A 25,833-nucleotide genomic window follows, 5' to 3' on the forward strand; every position below is an offset into this window, starting at 1 on the left:
AAAACATTTTCGTCGTCGAGTGAACCATGGACCATCTATTCTCGGACATTGCCATAGTCATACGGATCGAGCTGCAGCGCCTACGTTGGCTACGACATGTTGCGAGATTGGATGAGGATGCCCCAGTTCAAAAGGCATATAAAAGCGAGTCAAGTGATGGTTCGCGCAGAAGATGGAAAAATAAAGTTGAAGACAACATCTCGGCTTATGGAACAACCGTTCTATCACAAGTTAGTTAAGTAAGTATATTCAGAGGTTCCCGCGAGTGAATTTAGCTTAGTATTAAATTCTGAACCGCCTTCTGCATAGAACTTCTGAAACTTGTCATCAATCCGCCATTAATACGATTAGCTACTGTGACTGCATTTCGAACTGCATTATTTTCTATCGAATATTGGTTGTACATACTCCGACCTTTTCCACTATGAGTATAATTTAGTGTAGCTCAATTTTTATTCGACGTCTGTTCAAAATTTTTATATGTAGGGTCGTTGGCTAAACATGTGCTCGATTTGTTGCATCATAATTTGACACAAAATTATTAAGAATTAAATTACCGGCGATTTTTTATAACTTGAATTTTTTTTGTTATCTTTGGAATAAAATACCAATTTTGTGGAATACGGAGGTGCCTTCATGGAATTACATTTAATTACTTGCCTATTTTTGCAAGTCATGAAATTTTGTTGTTATTGTTGTTTACAAAAAAAAAACAAAATGATTCATTTGATTGTCATGCACAATGCAATTTCATTTATTTTTAGATAATAAAACGGCAGATATCTATCCCTGCATATAGGTGAAATGATGACGTCATTACAATCAGATTGGGCATTTATTTGAAATTGATGAAATTAAATGTTGCAAAACTGTGATTTTGAACATGAAACATGTTGAAAAGAAATTGTATCGCAACCAGGTATGAAACGAAATGTTGGTAAACAACTGTTAGTGCAACATGTTGGCATGAAAATGTATCAGAAACAGGGATGGAAAATCCATACCAAATTGTGAAGATTTTTTTTTTCGAAATTGGACAAAAGATATTTTTAGACAAAAATTACTGAATTACGAACATTTTGGAGGACTTTTGGATGATTATAGAATATTTTTGAGAGACTATTAGAGCCATAAGCGATTTAGGTATACAAGCGTGGTATTATAAAAGAATTCGGGCTATAAAAAATAAATTCGGGTGTTAAAATATATTTTCTAAGGGTCAATTAGAGTTTTAAGTGTATTTTCATTAAAAATGTGCTCTGATTGACCATTTTTGGCTATTTTAGCCTAAGGGACTTTTTGACCTATAAGATGAATTTATAAGTATTATATTTAAGGGACTATTTTAGATATAGGGGTCCATTTCAAACAATAGTTTTTTGGGGATTATAAGACCTAAAAGCGAAGCGTATTCACGGACTATTAGGACCGACCATAAGCGTAGATTTTTAATTAATAAATATTCACAGACTATTAGGACCATAGGTGTGGATTTTTAATAGATAAGAATAGAGGATCTTTTAGAGCTATACGTGTGGATTTTAATGCATACTTTTTTAGAGTCTCGGGTTTTAAAGATTGCTTTTGGAGGGACTATTAGAACTTAGAGTTTTGATTTTTTAAAATACTTTTGAGGGTCTACTAGACCTATAAGCGTGGGTTTTAAATACATAATATTTGGACTATTAGACCCATTCTTAATGACTATTTTTGAGGGATTATTAAAAAATTCTACTTGTGGGCCTATTAGACACATAACCGTGGATTTAAAAAAAAATTGAGAGACTATTAGACCTATTTCCAGAATTATACATTTTTGGGTCTTTTAGATCCATTAACGTGGATTGTTAATGTTTATTTTTTGGGTAGGACTATTGGACTAATAACAGTGTATTTTTTACGTACGACAGAACATTTGTTTAGTAAGTCGAGCTTATAAAGAGTTCTAGGCGCGTCGCTCTTGTGCGTAACTCATCCAATCTGAAAGACCATGTTTCGAAATGTTCTCTTCCACTTGGGTTTTCCATCCACTTCGTGACCTTCTCCTTCTGCGAGAACCATCAGTTGGTTCGCTTTTATATGCCTTTTGTGCTAGGGCATCCATGACTAAGCCAACGTAGTCGCTGAAACTCCATACGTCTGACAATATCCGAGAATAAATGGCACAACTTATGGTTCATTCGTCGGCGACCGGCTCATAGATCTTTCTGAGAATTTTTCTCATAAACAGTCCAAGAGCTGCGTCACCTTTTTGCGCAAGAACCCATTCTTCTGATTCATATAACAGCCAGGGTAGAGTGTGAGTTAGGTCTGGCGGGAGGTTGCCTTGTTCACAGTTAGTCCCTCTCAATTCGTTTAAAGGTGACTGTTACCGCTCGCAATGTTTGACCCCACATATCATCGTCGTAGGCGAGTAACATTTGTTGTTTGGTGTACAGAGTACCATTTCTGTTAACCTTTGCGTCTTGTATTACCTTTTCCAACTGGATATTAAAAATATCACATGACAAACTGTCACCTTGTCTGAATCCTGGTTCGGTATTAAAGGACTCCGACCTATCGGAGGACTCCGACCTATTTAGACTTTATTAATTTTGAAGGAATGCCAAACGCAGACATTGCTTTAAACACCTCTCAACGGTTAGGGCTGTCGAATGCGGCTTTATAGTCGACGAATAGGTGGAATGTGTCGATGTGTTTTCGTGGGTATTTTCCAGGATTTGACGCAGAGTGAAAATCTGCCAACTCCTTATGCACTTTTACCCAACTCTTCAGTCATGACTATCACATATGTTAAACTTTCTTTCTCTTCCTTCTTGTTCTACTTTAAGCAACAATTCTTACCTTAGTAAAGCTTTCTATATATACATTAAACTATAAATAAACTTGTAATTTATTTCATGACCCCATCACCTACTTTTTGCCAATTATGTGGATTTTTAAAGAAAATTATTTCGGGCATATTGGATATGAGTCCATATGATTGAAATATATAATTGTGTAAATTATATATACCATTGTATTTCAATAAATAGCATTACTAATAGTAATTTTAAATGTCCAAGCATATTTTAAACCATTTTTATCAATATGATGTTTGGGTGGAAATTGAATACTAATGATGGAACCATTTAACTCCCACTGCAATAAAAGAAAAACAACAACAAACATTAAATGACATATTTCTCTATAAAAAAATAAATAAGTAAACATACCTTAATATCTGTATCCTCCATACCCAGCATAACAATTGAAGAAATATTATTATTCAATAGATCAAGACCAACCAAGTGTACGTCTGGGCCATCGTGATATTGATTTCCCCATGGATAAATATTCAAACTGTTGCTGTCGTATGGATACTCTAATACCATGGCATAAATAACAATTTTGTCCTGCACGTCCTCCTTACTCCTTGTATACCAAACGCCCGGTGTTATTGTATCATTTTGTTGAGACCATGGCGTGGTGGCATAAATTGCCTCACCATTCACCTTCAGCCATTGTCCCAAATCTCGTAAACGTTCTTCGAAAATTGGTAATATTGTACCATATTTTGTTGGACCCACATTGATGAGGACATTACCATTACAACTGACAGTGGTAATAACTTCGTGTATCACCTCTTCACTGGTCATAAAGTCTTTTAAAGTCAAATCGAAACGTTGACCCCAGCTGCTTTTGTCCAATGTAAATGCATTTTCCCATTTGTGTTTTTGCAACACACCAGGATTGTAACGATCCTTGCAGTTATAGAAATCTCCGTGTAAGCAGGCGGTGCCAATGCCCCAGCGATCATTTGTTACCACAGTATCGCGCACCGGACTATCATTGTAGAGCCTGAGTGGGGAAAATTAATTTAATAAAATCACATTAATATTTCAAAATGTCGTTATATATATATATAGAGTTCTCCTAAATCATTAGAATGAAAACGGACCAAAATGACGAACTAAATCGAAAATTGATTTATTTTTCAGACCAGTGAAACACCATGAAGCACCAAGTTTTTCCATTCCTCGTCGATATTTGCCCGGTAGGCATTCTGGGCCGGTCTTAATGATTATACAATTCAGTTAATACAAACAAACAAAAATCATAAAAATCGTTAGGAGTGATGCGCCCCTCATCGGTGTTTACGTAAACAGTCAAAATTGTCGTAAGTGGGACTCGGAAAATGCAATAGTTTTTTTTATTATTGAGAAGCCTTCACTTCCTCAATCATCTTGAGAGATTAGGCCCATTTTCACCTCGGTATCGCACCAGAGGCTCAGAAAGCCCTGGTTTTTAAAACCTCTCTTGTACTAATGACATCTTCAGAAGAAATTGTCTATATAGGTTCATGTTCTGGCATATGCGTCTATGTCATTTAAAGTATTTTTGAGGTCCTAGTCGCATTTCCAGCCGAAGTGACATATATAATTTCACATACCGGGTTCGTCGTGGGTAGAAAACTTCTTCGCGGAAAATTTCAATATATGTCACCCAGGGTGACCAGCCTCTTAAGTTTGCTGTCAAAATCCATTATTGTGAATTGACTTCCATTATGGAAACATAAACAAAGACCAAGGCCTATAAATCGGAAAACAGCTGTTTTTTTCAAGTCTAATGTCAAAAATTTCGAATTTGTACAAATTTTCATAATGTTGTTCGTTTACCCAAAAGTCCAGTAAAAGAGAGTGAATTGAGAGAGCAGATTTGACAGTTGAGTATTTGCAAATTCTATAGGCCATGAGGAAAATTTACAAAGTCCAAGGAATATTTAAGGTCACACTGGCATCAGCTGATATTTAATCAGCTGTTTTCTCAAGTTTTGTAAAAAACAAAAAATTGACTTCCATTAGAAAATTGATTGTTTACACACAAAATTTTGATTTTGTATCATTAAGAGACCAAACAAAATGGAAGTTCCCTTTTAAATGTTTGTGGAGAACAAACAACATCAATTTTCCGCTTGTTATCCATTTTTCTAATAAAAATGCCGTTTTTTTATTTTGCGCCAATTTGTTTGTTGTTTTGATCAGCTTTTCAAATTATTTTGTACTCTGAGAGAAATTTTGAAATGTTTCCCTTTTACTAGATTTACTATTAAAAAAGTACTGGAACAGACCAATAAATTTTTGATATTAGACTAGAGAAAAAAACAGCTGACTTTCGCTATCTGGGTGACTTTATTAATAGATCTTGAAAAATCCATTCCAAGACCTATAAAAAGCTCATCCAGGCTACCTCTCAATATTGCTGTTAAGATCCATTACTGTGACTTGACTTCCATTATGAAAACGTAAACAAAAGCCAAATATTTGACATTGAACTTGAAAAAACTCCTGACTTTTGCTTGCTGGGTGACCTTATTAATAGATCTTGGTCCATTCCCATTGATTAGAAATAGGGCTGACTTTTGCTAGCTGGGTAGTCTTATTATTAGATCTTGCTTGATTAAAAAAAAACAGCTGAATTTTGCTAGCTGGGTAGTCTTATTAATAGATCTTGCTTGGAAGAATTTGCAAATTATTGATTAAACAAACGAACCTAATACATTAAACAGATTTCTTTATTCTGAATGTCATACTCACCAGGCTATAAATTCTTCAGATTTCCAATATTTTGCTGGAGCTTCCCAATCACCATCTGACCAAATTATCTCCGGTAAATATTCTTGCACCAGATACATTTGTTCAGGGCGGGCTTTTTGATTTACATAGTCTTGGGTAAGGAATATGTGTAGCTTATCCTTGATATACAAACGATTAAACCATTCGAACAGGGAATAATAGAGGCCAAATTTCAGTTTAGTGTTTTGGCGTATTGCTGTGGCTAGTTCTCCTAGAATTAAATATAATAATCAATTTCAAATTCTAATTCCACATAAAATTTGAAAATTACTAATAATATCCCTTTTAGGTCCTACGTCCATGGAATTCCAACCAAATGACTGCATCGATGGCCAAAGACAATAACCATCATGATGTTTGCTGGTCAATACCACATATCTAGGAGAAAAACCCCAAGAGAGTTATTTTTTAACCAAACGTACTAATTGTTATTGTTGTACTCACTTTGCACCACTGTCTTGAAACAAGAGAGCCCACTGGGTGGCATTAAAAAGTTCAGCGTTAAAATCATTTGCAAATTCTTGATAAGAAAAGCCGGGTTTATAATTCTTATCCATAAATTCAATATAATTTTTGTATTTTAAATCTGCATTTAAATTAATTATACAAAATTTATTATTCACAATTTCAAAATACCGCAGCTACTTACTTTTCCAATCGGTCCAAAACCATTCGGAGCCCATACTTGGTACTGAGTACACACCCCAGTGTATAAAAATACCAACCTTTGCCTCATCATACCATGTCGGTAGTGGCCTTTTATCTAAACTTGCCCAATTTGGTTCATATTTGGTACGATACTTCTTTGAATTTGCTACCGCAAAAACTGCAATAATAATTGTAAAACAGAATTTCCAAAAATTCTGCGCCTCCATTAATGATGGTGCTCCAGCTTGTTTACTTTCCGGCGTTTGTCTCTATACTATTCGTGTTGATTGTCAATTGTTATTTGTTTTGAGCTCTTCTCTCAAGTCGCAATTTGTATTTGTTTGTTTTTTTTTCCTTTGGCGTTAATTGATATCGCACAGTAGCCTCCGTTTATATCGGAGCACATTTAAAAAAGTGTGTTTGAAACTCATTTTTTTAATAGATTTATAAAATGGTAACTTACTGTATAGTACCTTAATGAATACTTTTTGAGGTATTATTTGACAATTAGGCGTAGATTATAAAATTTTTTTTGGGACTAATACTCATAATCGTGGTTTTTTAAAAAATACGTTTTAAGAGTTTTTTAAGAGAAAAAATATAAAAATTTTTAAAGAAATAATTGAGTTTTCAAAGCATATTTTTTGAGGAACTATTTGATGTGTAACCATGGACTTTTAATGAATACTTTTTAAGGGTCTATTAGACCTACAGGCAAGGAGACTTTTTGAGAGACTAGAGAGAGACTATTTTTGGGGCAATTTTTTGACTATTAGATGGATTTTTATATACGAGGCGTTTCGGAAACTTTTTAGCATATTAATGAAAGAGAATAGTTTGTTTTTCAAAAATATTTTTATTTTTCAATATAATCTCCTTATATTTTAAATTCGTCACAGTTGCATATGTTTTTTGTTCCAGCTAAAATCGAGCTATCCATTTTATCAATAAATTTTAAAGCAAAATACCAAACATGTCTGGGGAAATTACAATTAATTCAGTTGAACCTAAAGCGTTCAAAAAATACCATGTTGACATATTTTTTTTAACTTCAAATAAAGAGATTACTAAATATTTCGACATATTCAATTTCAGTTGCAAATGTTTTGATCACCACCGTATATATGGAAGCTTTATCTAAATCTGAGTCCATTTCAACGCACACATCATTATACAATCAGTATGATTAGCTCTATGCTGAATTTCGTGTAAATCGAAATAAATATAGGGGCTTTAGTGGTCCATTTACAAACATATGGGAGCTATATCTGAATCCATTTTCATCAATTTAATTGGGCTCGTCCTTGGGCCAAATTAATGAGTTATAGAAAATTTCATCCAAATCGGATCATAAATGCGACCTGTACTTTGTTTACAATTTACATCAACAGACGGACGGACGGGCATATTCGGCATTTATTCTGATGCCAAAGTCGATTAATACGAGCGGAGAGGGGCCATCGAAAGAAATCACACTATCACGCTTGAATACCATCACGAATAACTTTTTTTCTGGAAAATTCTCACCTAAATCCTTCTGTACGCTTGTAAACAATAGAAAGAGCTGTCACTGGAATACTTTTAACAGCTGTCGGACGAGTGGCTTAGAGATGACAGCAGTCTGAAGTTGATTGCAATTTTTTCATCTCACCCTGTACATAATAATAATTTACTTGAGTTCCGTTCCAGAACCTAAAAGAATTTTGCAAGTTTTGCAACTTTTTACTCGTAAACCGTTCCTGAACCCACAAAGCTGGTAAAACATTGAATCAAATTTAAGAGAGCACAAAACAAAATGTCGTTCTCTCTGTAAACTTTTTACTCGAGAAATTTGGCCGAGTAAAAGTAGTAAACAGGAATGCCTACTTCTGATTGGCTGTTATATTGATTTTGAAGTATGTATTGCCATCTAATTTTGGCATATTTACTAGATATGCGTTTCCGAACTTTTCCAGTTATTTTGTACTTTGAGAGCGATTTTGAAATGTTTCCCTTTTACTAGTTTTACTATTAAAAAAGTACTGGAACAGACCATTGATCAGTAAAAAATTAAACTGATCAAATCATGACAGCTCCGAAAGAATTGAAATATGGTGCCTTTTAAACGCAGTCACGTATTGCTTCCAAATAATGGTAACTTTTTGGCATTTATAGAATCTTGGGCAGGTTTTCCAAACGAATTGGATCATTTGGATTTAGGTATTTTGAAGACAACAAAAATGATCAAAATGTTGTCCGTCTAGGTATAGCTTCCATATAAAGGTGAAAAAAAAAACAAAGAAATTTTACCAACCCATGAATATTAAAAAAATAAAAAAACAATTAGGGTCAGTCTCGTCCCCCCTTCCGAATTTTCAACGACCCAACTTTACACACATAAATAGCGAATAAACAACAACGCATTTTGTATAAATTTATAAATAAGTATTTTTTATTAAATATTAAAACCAAATAATGTAGGTAGGGAAGTAGAAGAAAACTTTTTTCTGATTGGTATTCCAAAACATCATTATAATCAAAGATTACAGGTCAATATAAACAATTATATCGGTTTTTCACATTCCAAAAATAAAAACTGACTCCATAAAACTATTTTCCAATGTATGAATTATGAAATATACGGGTATGTTCTGAAACTCACGGTGTGTTCTTTTTACTTCATACATACACTTCACCTCAGAAGTTACGTACTGTTCTGCATCCCTCGTGAATTGAAATTTTCGAACTGCGACAAAAATAAATGCAGAAATAGTGTTGCCATACAATATAAACTGTATTCGTTTTTAACATTGTTTCTGTTATTTTTTAGTAATTTCGTAAATTCTAACAATAATTTTATTATTATTTTTTAATATTTTATTATTCGCAACATAAAATATTTGTATGAAAGACTATTTAATATCATTAATTAGTTGATTGATTTAAGGGGAACATTTGGTAACCCTATCTGGTACGATCTTATTACAAATCAGCTGTTTGTGTCAAGTGAGAGATTCATTCGGTATAAATGCAAACCAAACCTAATTATCTATTTAAAACTAGGTTTTAAAGGCGTTTTATCGTAATTTTGTGATTTTAAACAAATTATACGCAATAATAACATATTAATCTATCATCATGTTCCTCATATTTTTCAAAGAAAAAAGATTTTCTTTTATATAGAAAACATGAATACACCCACATGGGGTGTAAAGTGTGTTACAGAACACCTCGGCGTGTGTTCGATATACTTCTGCCGTTGAAGTAAATGCCAGAACATGCCCTAAAATTTCATCAATTTTACTCTTTAAAGCCGATTGCCAAGACTTTTTTCTCTAAGTATTTTTGGCCCGCAAGACTTTAAGGGACTTTTTAGTTACTTAGATGTTAGAAACATTTTTTCAGCTGTTTCAATTTATGAAATAGATTTATTGAAGCCAGTTTAAGACATTTTTATTGGTACATACGAAAGCCTCTCTACATTCTCCCTTCGTCTACAAATAAATATTATTTTTGTAATTATTTGTATAATACAATAAACATATACATATATGAAAATATTTGTTAATAAAGTAAATTTTAAGTTTTTTGTAATTAATATTATAAAAAATGGTCGGTGATTGTGTTACATATATAAAAGGTATCAAATGTTGATGTTTCTAATAATAAAAGTTAATATTGGAATGAAATTTGTTATTAATATAAAATGTATTTTTGTTTTGTATTTTTTGTAATTTATTTTTTTCATTTCAACAAAAGTAACAAAAATCAATGACAAAAGAAATCATCTATAATATGCAATACTAATAAATACTGTTAATAAAACGGCAAACTGGTTAAAAACAAGATCTATTTTCAATTTAGAAAAGAAATAGAAATTTAACATCGTATAAAGGTGTATTTTTATTTTTGTATATAATTTTTTTATTAACTATTGTACATGAGATAGATTTAAAAAATGTTGCAGTAGTAGTTTTTTTATTTTGTAAATAACATCAATGAAATCTGTTATACTTAGAGTATATTATTTTTCAGTGTTAATTTGCTTATGCTGTGTGTGTATATGTGATATTTAAGCAGTTATTAAACATTTATAAAAAACTGGTGGTTTTGTGATTGATTGCTATTTTCAAGTAGTGATGATGTATATCTGGAACTATTGTTATTGCTTGTTGTGACACTGTATATAAAAAAAACTTGTATAAATATTTTTAAGATGTAGTTGTATAGGAAAATTATCCGATAACACGAGTTTAAAATTAATAAAAAAAAAACAAATTATGGTCTGCAGGTTTTAATTTTAGAAAAAAATTTACAACATGTGGCAGGAAAATACTAAAATCATGTGGTCTAGATTCATTATTGAAAATATGAACGGTTATATACTCAATCATTTGTATGAAAACCTACTTAGCTGTATGAAACTTCAATTTGATGGTACGTGTGCATGCATGCATCTTGACACTAAGTCATTTGAAATTTTTAACCACTGAAAACGCAAAATGTCATTTTAGATTGTTGTAAATATATATATATATATATATATATATAATTGTATCCCGGTCTACTGGTTTGACATAAAAAATGAGACAGATCAGATAATGAGAATGACTTTCAATAAAAATTAAATTAAACAAATGAAATAATAGGAAAAAAACTGGGAAAATCGTGTTATCAAATAACATGTGGCTGGCGGCATTGAATAAAAATGAAAATCAATAATAATTGTATTAACAGGTAGTATTATTTTCGGCGTTTTCTTTTCTTTCGTTCACTTAAGGTAGTCAAATAACTGTGTTGTTAACTTTTGTTGATAATCAATGATTTTAAGTTTAGTTATTAGAAATAAAGATATACGATTTATGATTAATGGACGTTAAACGTACAATTGAAAGAAGCTAAAAAAACATGATATATGACTAAGTTACAAATTATAAAAAGTTTTTTACTTCTTCTACACTTAATGGCAGTTATAATGTTTTCGTCCTTGGGTTTCAATATGATTTTTCTTTTAATTTCTATACAAAAATAAAGGAGTTTTTGTTAATTTTGTGAAACTTTACAAAAAACGTTCTTTGGTCAATATTATAATTTTATAAAAGAAAATATATGTCTCAGAAATATTAATGCCAAAAAATAAATTTCCACATAATATTTTTCTATTTGAAGCCATTACTTATCGATTAAGTTTATCACACATAAACATTAATCAAATAAAAAATTCCCCAGAGATTTGGATGTGTCCCAAGCAAACCTCTTATGGCTTCAAATAGATGAACCGTCAGTGTTCTTCTGGTGGTGTACGAAATTGTGTAATCCAATCGGTAACACGTAAACGAAATATTTCAGTTTTTGTCAAAATCCAATCACGATATTGGTGGGGTATCGATTCAACAAGTTTTTCAGCAATTTCAGGATTTTTAAACATAATCATATAGATGAGGACAATATTGAAGGCGACCATTAGAAGGAAAATCATTAATGATGTTAAAGCAGTGCTTGTGGAGTTTGTGGCAGATGATGATGATGAACCTTTAATTGTTCCATTAGCAGACTTTTTCGATTTTGTTGCCTTCGCAATGGTTATATTGTCATTTGCTCCCATAACGGAAGATGTAGCAGTACTATTCTTATTCGATCCATCTGATCCATTGCTGTTTGTTTTCTTTTTTGATTTGGATTTTTTGTTCTTTTTTGTTTTTGATTGTTGCTCGCTGTTGTTGTTGGGTGTATCCTCTTCATTATTTTCTTTATCATTATTGGCCATTTGTTTTTGTAAAATTTCTAGACGATATTGTTCTTTGGCCTTAATAGCTTCAATTTGCATATCAGACATGAATTTTACCTAAAAAATAAATTAATATATTTGATTATTTTAAGTTCGTTTAATTGTTATTTTACTCTTTTACCGTTCTCTTGGCCGAATCCTGACATTCTTTCATTGTCATATTTATACCAACAATTTTTGCCAAGGCCGGCGTCAATGGATTTCCTTTTAAATCCAAATAGCGCAAATTGGTCAAATCGCCAAAACTAAGAGGCAAGTGTTCCAATTGATTGTCATATAAATCCAAATGACGTAAATTTCTCAAGAGGCCAAAATCATCGGGTAAGAATTTAATTTGATTTTTACTCAAATCCAATTTAACCAAACGTGTTAGCGTGGTAAAGTTTTTCTGTAATTAAAAAAATAGACATTTTGTTATACAATTGCATTAAAATTGCCTTAAGCGCTTTAGATAATTTTGAGTTTATTAAAGGAATTTTTAATTTTATGATTTCGAACATTCATGCTATAAGGTCTTGCATGAAAAATAGAGACTTAGTCATTTTATTTATTTCAATTCCATGACCTTAAGACGAGGGTTTAAATTTACTTAATCCTCTTAAAATATTTTATTAAAATTACCATGCAATTTGAAAAAAATGTGAGGGATCGGAACTACTGAAATGTTTTCAATACATTTTGGTATAGGTTTTTATTTATAAAAAAAACGGTCACGACGGACTTTCGACTTTTCCTAATTGGTTTTAAATATTTTGTTTTAATTAGAAATTTTTATTACATTTTATACTTACCCCTAGGGACATTAAAAGATTACTGGACAAATCCAAAACATTTACACGTTTAAATGATGCCTGAAAATTAATAGAAAAAATTATAAATGGATTTAAAAAGTTTAGTTTAACTTTGTTGTATGATAAAAAAATTGGTACTATTGGTCTGAGAGATTACTTTGAGAATATGCATAAAATAATTCCCTAAGTCGATTTATGGAAGTCCGTCTGTCCGTGTATTCTTGTGAACAAAGTACAGGTCCTATTTAAGATTCGATTTGGATTGAAATTTGGCAAAAGTCAAGGAGAAAATGGTTCAGGTTTAGATATAGCTCACATATATCTGTCGATTTCATTTAAATAGTGCACCAAAGAGCCCATGTTTGTTCGATTTACACGAAATTGTACTTAACGTACCTAATTAAGTTTAGATTGATGTGTATTAAGTTTGCTTGAAATTGAATCAGATTTAGATATAGCTCTCTTACATATTTTCATCCGATTTTATGTAAATAATACAGTAGTCTTTTTTTTTGTCCGATTGAGACGAGATCTTGTGTAGCGTATTGATCTGAGTCTAGAATGTTGTGTGAAGGGTTTTGTTGAAATCGGTTAGTGCACCAAAGAGCCTATGATACTCGAAATTTAGCTCAGCATGTTGAATTGAGTCTAGAATTACGTGGGTTAATTTTTTGTTGAAATCGAATATGTATTTTCTTCCGATTCTATGAAAATGGTACACAAAAGTCCAAAAAATATGCAATGTAGAACCAATATTTCGATGATGCATATTTTAGCCGTATAAGAATTTATATAGCCTCATTACCCATAAATTGAGGGAATTCAAATTTTGATTCTGCCACGGCCACATATCGTGCTTTATGGGGAGATTATGGAGATTATAATCGTCCAACTACGGGTGTGTACATAAACAAATTGTGGTATTTGGTGTTCGGAGAATCAAACCTCAAGTAATTAAAGAGAGGCCATTACATCCAGAAAAAGTTACTGTTTGGTGCGCTATTTGATCCGAAGGTGTAATTAGTTTTTCGAAAATGACTATTGAGCTCTTTGGTCCGAGTGTGTAATATCAATTTGAAGCTTTATGGTGATATGATAACCGACCTTCATTTTGGGTGCAATTAAGGAATTCGACATGGAAAATATGTGGCTTCAACATGCCACACAACTCGAGCGAATCTGTTTTTATTGTAAGACACATTTCCTGATCTCGTAGATAATGCGATTTCAGACCATTAAACTCCTTGTACATTAGCACTTTTTTACCGGGTTAACCTACTTTATGAGGATTTATTGGACATATATGCAAAGGAAATGACAATTAAAACCCACTGGGTTAACGAAATCTGGTTAAATGTAAACGTACTATTAGACTTTTTAAACTCCTTGTACATTAGAACTTTTTACCGGGTTAATCTACTTTATGAGGATTTATTTGACATATATGCAAAGGAAATGACAATTGAAACCCACTGGGTTAACGAAATCCGGTTAAATGTAAACGTACTGTTATGGGGCAGTTTTTATTATTTATTTTATTAACTCTTAAAAAAGAACATACGTCATGTTTATGGCTTAGATACCGACAATGTGTGTCAAAAACTGGTCAAAATTTACCTCGAAAGAATCTATAGAATGAATGGAATCTGATAATAATCCCGCAGTAAACCGCTCATGTTCTTATTTAAGTCATATATGTATGGTATAAGGTACTTATATTTTACGCCCACTTTCCTATCCATAATCTCTTTAATATATCCTGGCTAACCTATGAATAATCTCGCAGATAATAGTCCCGCAGTAAACCGCCTTCGAAAATACACGTTTCCCCTTCATGTTCTTATTTAAGTCATATATGTATGGTATAAGGTACCTATATTTTTCGTCCATTTTCGTATTTATAATCTTTTTAACCCTTTCAGTGTAAAAAAATTTGTCGGAATAAAAATCTAAAATTTTGTATTTAAAATCATATATAGGGGCATAGTTTAGAAAAAATAGCATTTGTCATTTTAACCCTCGACCAGTTTCGTCTGTCTTTCAGCAAAAACAAAAACATCAATAGCAATGATATAGAGGATAACAGAAAAATCGCAAGTAAAGAGAGTACTTTTAAATGTCGAATATATTCGACAAAAACACTGAAAGGGTTAATATATCCTGGCTAACATATGAACCTGCCAATAACAGCATAGGTCTATAAAATTCTAAAGGCTTTTGATCTCCTATTTCAGAATCAGCCAATATCTAATCTTATGTTTACTCTTGTTTATAGTGTGTCGTTTAATAAAACATCTTTCGGTCCTGTATCAAAACTAACCGTCATTATCACAACTTGAGTTAATGCTGTAATCACATACTCGTATTTAGTCTTATCGAACAAAATCCAATTAATCGCGAATTGCATCTCGACACGAATATACATCATGTTTTCTGGCAATTTGCCCACATCTTCAGCAGACCCTTCCATTCCATTCCTCTGACATATATTAGAACTATTCAAAGCTAGAGATTGCATTATTACTAGTATTGAGATGATCGCAAAAGACATCTCCAGTAAATTTTTAAATATATTCCTGTATTTAAATGCAAACTTGATATTTTACAGGAAGGCGATATCGCCTTCTTTCTGCCAGGCGATATCGCTTCTGAAGAAAAAATTGTATTCTGCTTGACAAAATATATGTGACGGATATCCTCCATTTATAAGGTCCGTTCAAGTATTTCGTAAGGGATGGGGTCTCATCACTTTGCTTATTTTTGATGGCGTTTGCTTATTTTTGGTTGAGAGCTATGCATAACAAGGGGGAGGGGGAATAAAACTGCTTATGTAATACTTGAACGGCACCTAATTCAACAATGATTAATTTTCATGTCCAGCCAATTCAATTTTCATAGAATTCTAATATCATTAACTAAATTCCTTCTCCACCCTCGTTAAAAAATATACACAAATTGCAACTCTGGGTCATGGAACAAAATGTAAACAAACAAATCTCAAAATTGTCTCTTCAATTCTCTTTGAAATGAAATTCGTTCAAAGACAAACAATTGCCGAACAAATTTCATGAAAGGGAAACAAAAGTCAACAAGCAAGAGAGAGAAAGTGCATTTCTTTTTGCAACGATTATTGAGGGCAATGATGTTGATGACCCACAACAACAAAAAACGAAAGGAAAAGAAACCAACCACAAACAGCCAGCGAAAGTGTTAGACGAGTGGTTGAAAGGTGTTGGGGAGATATACTCCCAATTTATATACAGGGATAATGGATACATAACAAATCGTTTGCTAGCGGCAGGCCTAAAGAAAGCTGGATTTCACTTAGTATTTGCATTTGGCACTTTTCAATAAACCCGTATAAATAAACAAGGGTGTGTTTTTTCAAATACAATCAACATTTTCAACTTCCAAATTCATTTTTCTTGATGTTTTCCAAATTCCAGTTATATGTTTCCACTTTATTCATGCACTTTCACTTTCGCCTGTTCTTCATATCCTCCGGGAAACAGGCACCACCACTCCATCACATTTGAGTGCCTTCCATATTTACACTTACAATTTCTTTTACCGGAACTTCTTTCAATTCACACAAACTCAAATCGCAGACATTATCGTCCACTTTGTCCTTCACGTTGACTTTCTGCCCTTTTGGCATTTTGATTGAATTCAAATTTTCAATAATTAATTTTGTTGAAAATCCAATTTTATTACGAATTTCTTTTGAAGCCGAAACAAGAAATGCAGCGTCGAAGCCACCAAACCGAAACCCGATACCAAAGAGAATGCAAGTGAGAAGTTCAAGGTTTTGTTTAGGGTTGCCATGTTGTCGAGATATGACATAAATAATTATATTGTTTTGATAAGGGTTGAATTCGTATGATGAAAAAGCTTATGCATCGTTTACATCAGACATGTTAAATGGACCTTAGACTATACCATGGCCTACAAATAAGGTCACCCAGGGAGACCAGCTGGAAATCGATACCTCTCAAGTTTTCTGCCAAAATGCATTATTGTGAATTGACTTCCATTATGAAAATTTAAAGAAAGTCGACATTAGACTTGAGAAAAAACAGCCGTTTTTCGATTTGGATTGCTACCTTGGTGACCTTAGTAATAGATCTTGGACCATGCAAGGTACATATACAAAGTAGCCGCATAGGCGAATTTCTACAACAAACATCGGTTGTTGTACATATTTTGATATGTGAAAAATATTTTGACAAAACAAACAGATTCACAAGATATTTTGGCACAAATTCTTGTAAAAAATGTTAATAAAAGTATTGCCAAACAAGCTCTTCGAAATTCGCAAATTTTCATTTATAATTTTGTTTTATTTTAATTTTTTGGTTAAACATTACAACAAAATTTTTGACATTTATTTGCACCAACAGCTGGGCCGATGCGGCTACCTTATTAAATATACCTTGATACCATGGTACAATAAATAGCAGCTGATGTCTCGATTAACGGTCAAATTTCGTAATTTCTACTTCAATTCGATGTCGATGTCCTTATAATATTTCACAAGATTGGCAATATTATCTTGTGAAATATTATAAGGAAAAATTTGACAGATGGCCGATACATCGCCTTATTAAGTTCGTTCGTTTACTTTCTCAGTAACATTTACTCAGTAAGAATTTGCAGAAAGATACAATTTTTTCGTTCTCAAGAGAGAAAATTGTAAAAGTAAAAAGTTTGTATCGAAACAGCTGATTAAAATAACAAACAATTTGGCACAAAAAGACAACAGAATTTTTATTAGAAAATTGGATAAAAAGCGGAAAATTTATGTTCGTTTTCTTGTTGTTTGTTTACAAAACATAACATACCAGCTAATAAAATAAAACCTGTGGTACAAGAAAATTCTTAGTCCGCTTTTCCACAAGCAGATTTTTATTTGGCAAATTTTTTGTTTTATCTTTTGAAATTTTCGCTTGCTTTTCCATTAGCAAATTTTCTTTGCCAAATTTGCGAATCAAAATACAAAAGAATAATATTTTATTTATTTTTTATATATTTTATTATATAAATTGCAAAAATTAAAAATTAAATTTCACTTGCACAAATTAAAACAACAGGTTTGTAAACAAAAGCCGGCTGTGTGTCAGTAAAGCGAATAGGTTCAAAAGGAAATGTCAACAAAATGTTTCAACGAACAGAGCAAAGCAGAATTTGCGTGTACGGCAAATTCTGAACCCCTCGCACCCCTCTCGCCTACAAACTCAGTATTTGCCAAATAAAAATTTGCCTGTAGAAAAGCAGACTTACTGAGTAAATTTTTTCCTTGTAAGAATTTGCAAATACTCTGTAACACAACTGTCAAATCTGCTCTCTCAATTCACTCTCTTTTACTGGATTTTTGGGTTAACGAACAACACTTTGTAATAATTTGTACAAATTTGTACATTTTGTAAAAATTTGTACAAATTATTGAGTAAACGAACGAACATATTATTTCATCATGGACTATACCATGATATTTCTCATCGTTAGCAACATTGCACATTGAATTCAAGTATAAATTACGCACATTGACAGTTAATCAAATTGTCACATGTGCTAAATAGACTTCCTATTTATTGTGCCATGGACTATATCTAATAACCATGATGCAAAAATAAGGTGATGGATCAAAAGTAAAATATTTGTTTTTTCCCGACCATCTGTCTTTTTTTAGTAATATTTTTCATTAGTGGCAACATTGCACATTGACAGTTAAGCGAATAGTCAGCTGGGCTAACTGAACAATCTATTTATTCTGACATGCTCATAACCATGCTATAATTATTACAAGGTAGGGCATAACTACCAGCTATAAAATAAAAATACATATTTCTTGTGTGGATGTGTATTGTTTTGAATACCATCTGAAATAAATTCAATTTTAATTAAATATATTCAAATGTTATTAAAATGAAACCTAATTAATGAGGGCTTTCGCATGGAAGAAATTATTTAGTTATGAATGAAGAAAATATTTAGTAGTATTCCCATGGCATAATTACAGAAGGTAGAAATTAATAATGGGGACCCTTTTTAATTTGGAACTCATCTATCAATTTCAAATTTTTTGAAAATAAATTCCATAAATTGTTATGTATGTCGAATGGCATATTTAAAAAAAAATAAAAATTTATACTTTTTGTAAAAAATGTTTCTATTTTTTTATTAATATTGTTCTTTAGATATAACTACGGATATTAAACTTATATTTATAGATTATAGAGGAATGGAAAACAAAATATTAAACATGTTGTAATTATTGCAACTGGACACGTGTTGATACATTTTCATTCAGGTTTTTCAATTTTATTTTGAGGTTTCGAAAATATTTCGTTTTTAAAAATAAATAACTTTTTTGATAATTTATTTGTTTTGTTTACATATTCAATGACACTAGTATTACTTACAATAACAAATTTCCATGTGTTTGTTGTATCGTTTTTTGTACAACAACACTTGCTGTTACCTTTTGTTGTTATACCATGTCTTGTGTAATTTTGCCATGTAGTATTCCCTACTGGATTAAAAAAAATGATAACCTATCAATTATTTTTCGCGTTTTTGTTAGGTTTTTAAAAATATCAAATAAACACAACCACTTGTTGCATATATTTATTTTATATCTGACAGAACAAACCACTACATGCAGAGTTTTTTTTTTTTTTTTGTTATTCACCTCATATATTTTACCTATTTATGAAGTACAAATATATATCATTGTTCTGTACGAGTACCTTTTTAATAGGAATGTTAGTAAAAGGGAATAATGTCAATAAGTCAATCTAAGAGTACAAAATAATTCGAAAAGTTCGGGAACGGAAATCTGGTAAATATTACAAAATTAGATGACAGCAAAAATCAAAACAGTCATTTCCTGTTTACAATTTTTACTCACTTAAATCTCTAGAATAAAAAGTTTAGAAAGAGAACGCCAATTTGTTTTGTGTTTACTTAAATTTGGTTGAAATATTTACTAGTATTGTGGCTTCAAGATCGCCGTTTTATACATATACAAACGAATTGACAATTGAAACCCACTGGGTTAACGAAATCCGTATAAATGTAAACGTACTATTACTTTAGTATTAAAACGAAATTTTTACTACAGTTAAACGCATTTACAGTACGTTTACATTTAACCGGATTTCGTTAACCCAGTGGGTTTCAATTGTCATTTCCTTTGCATATATGTCAAATAAATCCTCATAAAGTAGGTTAACCCCGGTAAAAAGTTCTAATGTACAAGGAGTTTTACATAAGAACTTTTTGGCCGGCTTAACCTCTTCTATGAGGATTTATCTGATATATATGTAATGGATTTGAAATTTTAGAACTACTGGACTTAATAAATCCGGTACAACGTATACCACAAAAATAAATAATGTTAATTTAAAATAAACTGTTGTTCCCGAAGGTCGATTTTATTTTTTATTTAATTCATTTATTTTAATTAAAAGGAATTTGGTCCATAAATTACAAATGATCTGTTCCATAACCAGCTAGGATTTTCTATTATTCTAAATTGTTTTCAATTTTCCTTTATAAATTTTAAATGTTTGTATCCTTTTGATGTTATCAACTCAGAGCCCCATATCTCGCAAAGTATGGATTTGTATTTTCTCACGCCTTTTAAATGTCACTAATATGGCTATAAGTGTAGCCATGTAGGAACCCTTTTAAAATACTCTAAATAAATGTAATTTTCTTATTAAAAAAGTCCATACTTCCAGAGATATGGGTCTCTTCAAAATTCCGTAAGTACTTTTCATGTTATTATCATTTTAAAGGGGATTTATTTATAACTAAATTTATTATGGCACAATGTTTATTAAGGGAAGATTCTTTCGCATAGCCGGAATTGGAATCTTCTATAGCAAGAAGTATTAAATTAACTGCCGGAGACCAGCCACTGACCAATAATATTCTAATTAAAAGTATTCAACTTGTCTAAATTGATAACCATAATGACCTAGTAAATATTTATAAGCAGGGAAAACAAAAGTATCCCAAAGGGAATTTGGGACCATAATCGGTAAATATGGATTTCCGCAAGAAAAAAATTATATCGTTATAATCGGGGCTTCAAGAACTACCTATGGTCAAAATTTCTAAACGATGCACCACTGGGCTCTAAACAAGATTTGTTCCCAAATTAGCTCGATTATTCTCCCTTCATAGTATGAAAAAATGCAGTGTTTTACAATTTAAAATATTATTTATTTGCTTTTTCTAATCATCATGTAAAAAAACAAGCAAACAAATAAACTTTGTTTTAGGTCCTTAGGCAAAAAGTTGAAGATAATTTCACATTTCCAGTAGTTTAATCTTCTTCTTCTTCGGCACCACCAGAACCACCTTGGTTCTTCTTCATGTTCTTCCTCTTCACGCGACCAGGGCGGCCGCCACCGAAGGGCGACTTCAAGGAGAAGTCAATGTGTTTTTGGGAATCCAAACGGACCACAAATGAGGGAATGTTGACCACCTGTTTGCGGACGCTGTAAATAGAAAATAAATTTATTAGTAACATTTATTTTACAGAAATTTGCTATAGAAAAGGAGGTTCTTTAAGAGCTTCTTTTTCTGGTTCAGTTTGTTGTAGTTCGTTTTGAGTTTTGTTTTCCAACTTACTCGGCTGAGTGTTTAGGCTGGACCTAAACTCAATTGGTTCCTGTACCCCTTGTATAATACACATACACTGTGGGGCCATTCGGAAACCAATACCAAAAGACGTTGAGAGCCGGTACAAAATACCCCATACCTCCAAACTCAGGGTAAATTGTTCGACTCCCAAGTGGTCTTACTGAACACTTTTTTTGCAAGTAATTTATGAAATAACACACATGGGCATCAATGAAAAGTATTAAGCTGTCCATAAAAAAGGCTGCAAACACTTTTTCTGTCCATCATTTTTCAGTCAGAATCAAGAATATTTACCGAATGTGACGTTGACGGATCAAGACACGGGCATGATGGATGGATTTGGCCAATCCCAATTTGAAGACTTGGGTTTGGAGACGACGTTCCAAGAAATCTTCGATTTTCAAGCCCAAAACGTAATCGAGCTTCATGCGGGATTCATCCAACACACCGATACGAACCAAACGACGCAACAAAGCGTTACCTAAAATGGAAAAAAGAAACACCATTAGTAAAAGTTGTTCTATAATATAATACAAATATGTATATAAAACATGTGTCAGCGTGTTAATATCGTCAATAAGTTTTGATTCAGACAAGAAGTGTCAGATAAATTATTAAATACAAAATCATCATTGCCAAGCAATCTCAAACATTATGGCGAAGGCATCTTCGTTCTCCTTACCTTGGAACAATCTCTTTTCGTCTTTCTCTTCCAAAGTCAACAATTCACGAGCAGCCTTACGGATTTTAGCCAAGGCATACTTGACACGCCAGACCTCACGCTTGTTGCGGAGACCATATTCACCAATGATCTTCAATTCCTGGTCCAAGCGGGCCTTCTCATAAGGACGGCGAGGAGTGACATAGGTCTTCGAAAAGACCGAAGGGATACGTCCGTTCACCATGCTGCTATCAACTCAAGCCGAATACTGTAAACAAACAAAAATTGAGGTTAACATTTGAATCCACAAATATCTTCGACATCTTTAGTAATTTCCAATAGGTATTCAACACAAAATATAAAGCACTTCAAACACTTTAATGTTTCATATCTATTAATTGGAAAATTGGTTTTTATATTAATGTTTTTTCACATTAAATTTAGTTAAAAATTCGTACGTACATTCGGTTTGACGATTCAACAAAGAAAGAAGGAAAGTGGCAAATAGGGATAGCCAGGCCGATTTATAGCGTATCGATTAATCGTTTCATTGTTCGAAAAATCGATTTTTTGATTGCAATGTGATTATTGAATTTTAAAGCGGTGTACACACAATGGTACAGAAAAGTACGGTTATAGCAAACTAGGGGGGGACCAAACAAATTATTTCGTCATATCTTGGTGGTGGCGCTGTTAACACTCGACAATCGGGAGGCGGGCCAATAACTTAAAACACAAAAAAAAAAAAAATATTTCGTCATATCCAAGGTAAGGCAAATCTAAACATGGCAGAAAAAATATATACATTTAAAAATTTGTATATTATTGGTCAGTTCCCGTATTGCAAGAATCTACTACTTTAAGCGGTGTACACACTATCATTTTTGAATGACAATCTTGCTGAAATATCGGTTTGCTTGCCAGTGTGGCCGTTAATTTCTCTCAGTCATCAGGCAACCACAAAAAAAATTATGGTTGCGTGACATTCAGATGTTGGATGTTTGTTGGTTCGATAATGTGAACATAAAAAACGACCGTCAGACAATAAATTTCAACAATAACATGGACTCCGAAAACGAATTTTTAAAAGAATTCCTATGTTGCTATGAAATGCAACGATGTATCTGGGACATAACCAGTCCAGAGTATCTGTCACGCGACTTTAAAATGAAATCGTTTGGAGAACTGCTACATAAATTGAAACAGAAACTTCTGGAGCGGACAATATTTACCAGGCGAAGATTTGGTGGTTTGAGTCGTGCAAGTTTCTCCAGGGCTATGAGAAACCAACCGATAGCATATCAACACTGAAGAGCTGCAATGGCCCAAGAACAAGAAACATGTCAACAATGGCTATCGCCTGGAGAAACAAATGCGCTACAGCTGTACCAAGAAAATACGTCTGCAATGGGCCAAGAACAAGAAACATGTCAACAATGGCTATCGCCTGGAGAAACAAATGCGCTACAGCCGTACCAAGAAAATGCCTTTGGAATTCACCGCTGCCGATCGTATCTACTTCGATAAGTCCATCAATTTGGCTGCCGAAGAGGGGCGCATGGAAATCAATAACTGGATTGCCAATGTAACACGCAACGAAATCCCCGAAATGTTAAATCCCTGTGATGTTACCTCCGACAGTCAAATGGTTTTAGCTAATGCTGCCTATTTCAAGGTTCAATGGTCGGATAAATTCGATGCCAAAGATACAAAACAGGAGATTTTCTGTTTTTTTGTTTATTCTTCTTCTTTCAATTTAATTTCTACTGCTGTTGTTGGTGCTAATACTACGACATTTGCCCTATTCTCTCTGTCTATTGTTTTATTTATAAAAAATGAGGACGTGCTTAATTTTCGTTTTATATGTTTTATTTTTTAATATTATTTTATTATTTTTTGTTTTATTTGTTTTTCTGTTTATTTCGAATAAATTATAATAATAACAACAATGACCGTTGGGGTAATTTATACAACAACAAAATGAAAAAAGGAGGTAGATACATGGTTCTTTTTGAAAACATGCACAGAATCACTTTCTGAGTAGATTTATGCATATCCGTCGTCTGTTGATGTTAAATTGTAAACAAAGTACGGGTCACATTTATGATCCAAATGACAATTTTGAAAAAAAAAAATTGTGAGACCTAGATTTCATTAAAAAACCAATAAAACTTCAAAGCCTGTTTTTGATTATTATTATTAAAAATTCACATCCAATTTTTTTATCATCTATTTTTATTAATATATTTCTTTTATACGGCGTCTTATTAGCACAATTTATAAATTTGAATGTCGGTTTGAAAAAAGGCATGAATGATAATATGGCCGCTACAAACAACAAAACTGTAATAACCGATAAGTTATCGAAACTGTTACTTAAAAATGATAGTTGGTCTGTTCCCGTACTGCAAGAATCTACTCGATTTTACTATTTTCTTCGATATCATAAAGGAAAAATGTGTTATCGGAGTAAAAAATTCTTGCAGTACGGGAACATACCAAGTGTGTACACCGCTTTACTATTTTGTCCGATAACATGAAGGAACATTTTTTATTGTAGTAAAAAGTAATAGATTCTTGTTATATGGGAACAGACCATACATCTGTTCCAGAACCCGCAAGAATGTACACATTTTTACAATAATATCCATGGCATAATTACAGAAGGTAGTCTAATTTGAGAATTGTATGATGGCAACCCCTTTAAAATTTGGAACTCATATATTAATTTGAAATAATATAAAAAATAAATTCCTTAAATTTTATGTATGTCGATTGGCATATTTTGTTAATTGGACATTGGTCTCAAGATTTAACCATGGATGTTACAACTTATATTTATTAGTTTTAGTAGGGAACTTCAGGGAACTTCAAAATATTTATAAATATAAATTATTTAGAAATAATTTGTTCCAGATATAGCAAAAAAAAAAAAAAAATCATGATATTCCACACTGTATTTTGAGAAATAAATCATAACCTCTCATTAATTTTTCGTATTTTTAGTTATGTGTTGTAAAAATGTCAAATAAGCACAAACATTTGTTGCATATATTTATTTTTTGGCAGAAGAAGCCACACGTGTATAGTTGCTTTTTTGTTATTCACGTCAAGCAGCCCTACCTTGTATTATTGTACCATGCATAGGACATCGGCTTTCCAGTCATTGTAGGCAGCAACCATTATACGAAACATATAATCACCGACACCAAGAAATAACAATTTAAGCATGTTTATATCCAATACTGCGTTCTTGGCTATAATGTCATACTAAAAATAAAAAATAACAGTTTAATAAAAGCAAAACAAAGATTTAATAATAAATCTTAAACGGCACATACAGTAGAACTTTTTACCGGGTTAATCTACTTTATGAGGATTTATTTGACATATATGAAAAGAAATTGACAATTTAAACCCACTGGTTTAACCAAATCCGGTTAAATGTAAAGCGACTAATCTACGGCGCATTAACTTTAAATTACATTCTTCAAATGCGGAAAACGATTTGGGTTGTTGACATAGTACTTGCTTTACTTGCTATTGGATCACTCGAAAGACTGTCGATCGGACTCAGTCGCTTGTGTTAAAACAATTGGAATATTTGTAAATTACATTTGTTTAGTAAACTATTCCATCTGTTCGAATATTTAATTTAAATTTTACTGCTATTAAATATCAATTTGACTTCAAAGT

The 25,833-nt window shown here is 32.2% G+C and overlaps 4 protein-coding genes across 4 annotated transcripts; 1 reads left to right on the top strand and 3 right to left on the bottom strand.

The window, feature by feature from the left end:
* Positions 1–1,945: 1,945 nt before the first annotated feature.
* LOC133321899 (putative alpha-L-fucosidase) lies at positions 1,946–8,964 on the bottom strand. Its single transcript, XM_061530970.1, has 8 exons — positions 8,955–8,964; positions 6,265–6,441; positions 6,060–6,201; positions 5,887–5,993; positions 5,577–5,826; positions 3,216–3,840; positions 3,052–3,141; positions 1,946–2,002 (listed from the first exon to the last, which is right to left on the bottom strand). The coding sequence occupies exons 1-8, from the start codon at positions 8,962–8,964 to the stop codon at positions 1,946–1,948; spliced, it is 1,458 nt and encodes a 485-aa protein (XP_061386954.1).
* Positions 8,965–11,491: 2,527 nt separating this feature from the next.
* LOC133321898 (leucine-rich repeat-containing protein 59) lies at positions 11,492–16,479 on the bottom strand. The gene is made up of 4 exons (XM_061530969.1): positions 16,381–16,479; positions 12,822–12,881; positions 12,152–12,418; positions 11,492–12,087 (listed from the first exon to the last, which is right to left on the bottom strand). Exons 1-4 carry the CDS (start codon positions 16,477–16,479, stop codon positions 11,524–11,526), a joined length of 990 nt encoding a protein of 329 aa, XP_061386953.1. The 3' UTR covers positions 11,492–11,523.
* Positions 16,480–21,154: 4,675 nt separating this feature from the next.
* LOC133321896 (small ribosomal subunit protein uS4) lies at positions 21,155–22,650 on the bottom strand. Its single transcript, XM_061530968.1, has 4 exons — positions 22,600–22,650; positions 22,159–22,405; positions 21,771–21,957; positions 21,155–21,331 (listed from the first exon to the last, which is right to left on the bottom strand). Exons 2-4 carry the CDS (start codon positions 22,379–22,381, stop codon positions 21,157–21,159), a joined length of 585 nt encoding a protein of 194 aa, XP_061386952.1. The 5' UTR covers positions 22,382–22,405; positions 22,600–22,650; the 3' UTR covers positions 21,155–21,156.
* Positions 22,651–23,199: 549 nt separating this feature from the next.
* On the top strand, positions 23,200–25,169 carry LOC133321900 (serine protease inhibitor 88Ea-like). Its single transcript, XM_061530971.1, has 3 exons — positions 23,200–23,401; positions 23,451–23,864; positions 25,144–25,169. The coding sequence occupies exons 1-3, from the start codon at positions 23,200–23,202 to the stop codon at positions 25,167–25,169; spliced, it is 642 nt and encodes a 213-aa protein (XP_061386955.1).
* The last annotated feature ends 664 nt before the right edge of the window (positions 25,170–25,833 follow it).

This window comes from Musca vetustissima, unplaced genomic scaffold (genome assembly GCF_032173495.1).
Source record: "Musca vetustissima isolate MV318-11 ecotype Yass unplaced genomic scaffold, APGP_CSIRO_Mvet_v1 utg1128, whole genome shotgun sequence".
Lineage (NCBI taxonomy): Eukaryota > Metazoa > Arthropoda > Insecta > Diptera > Muscidae > Musca > Musca vetustissima.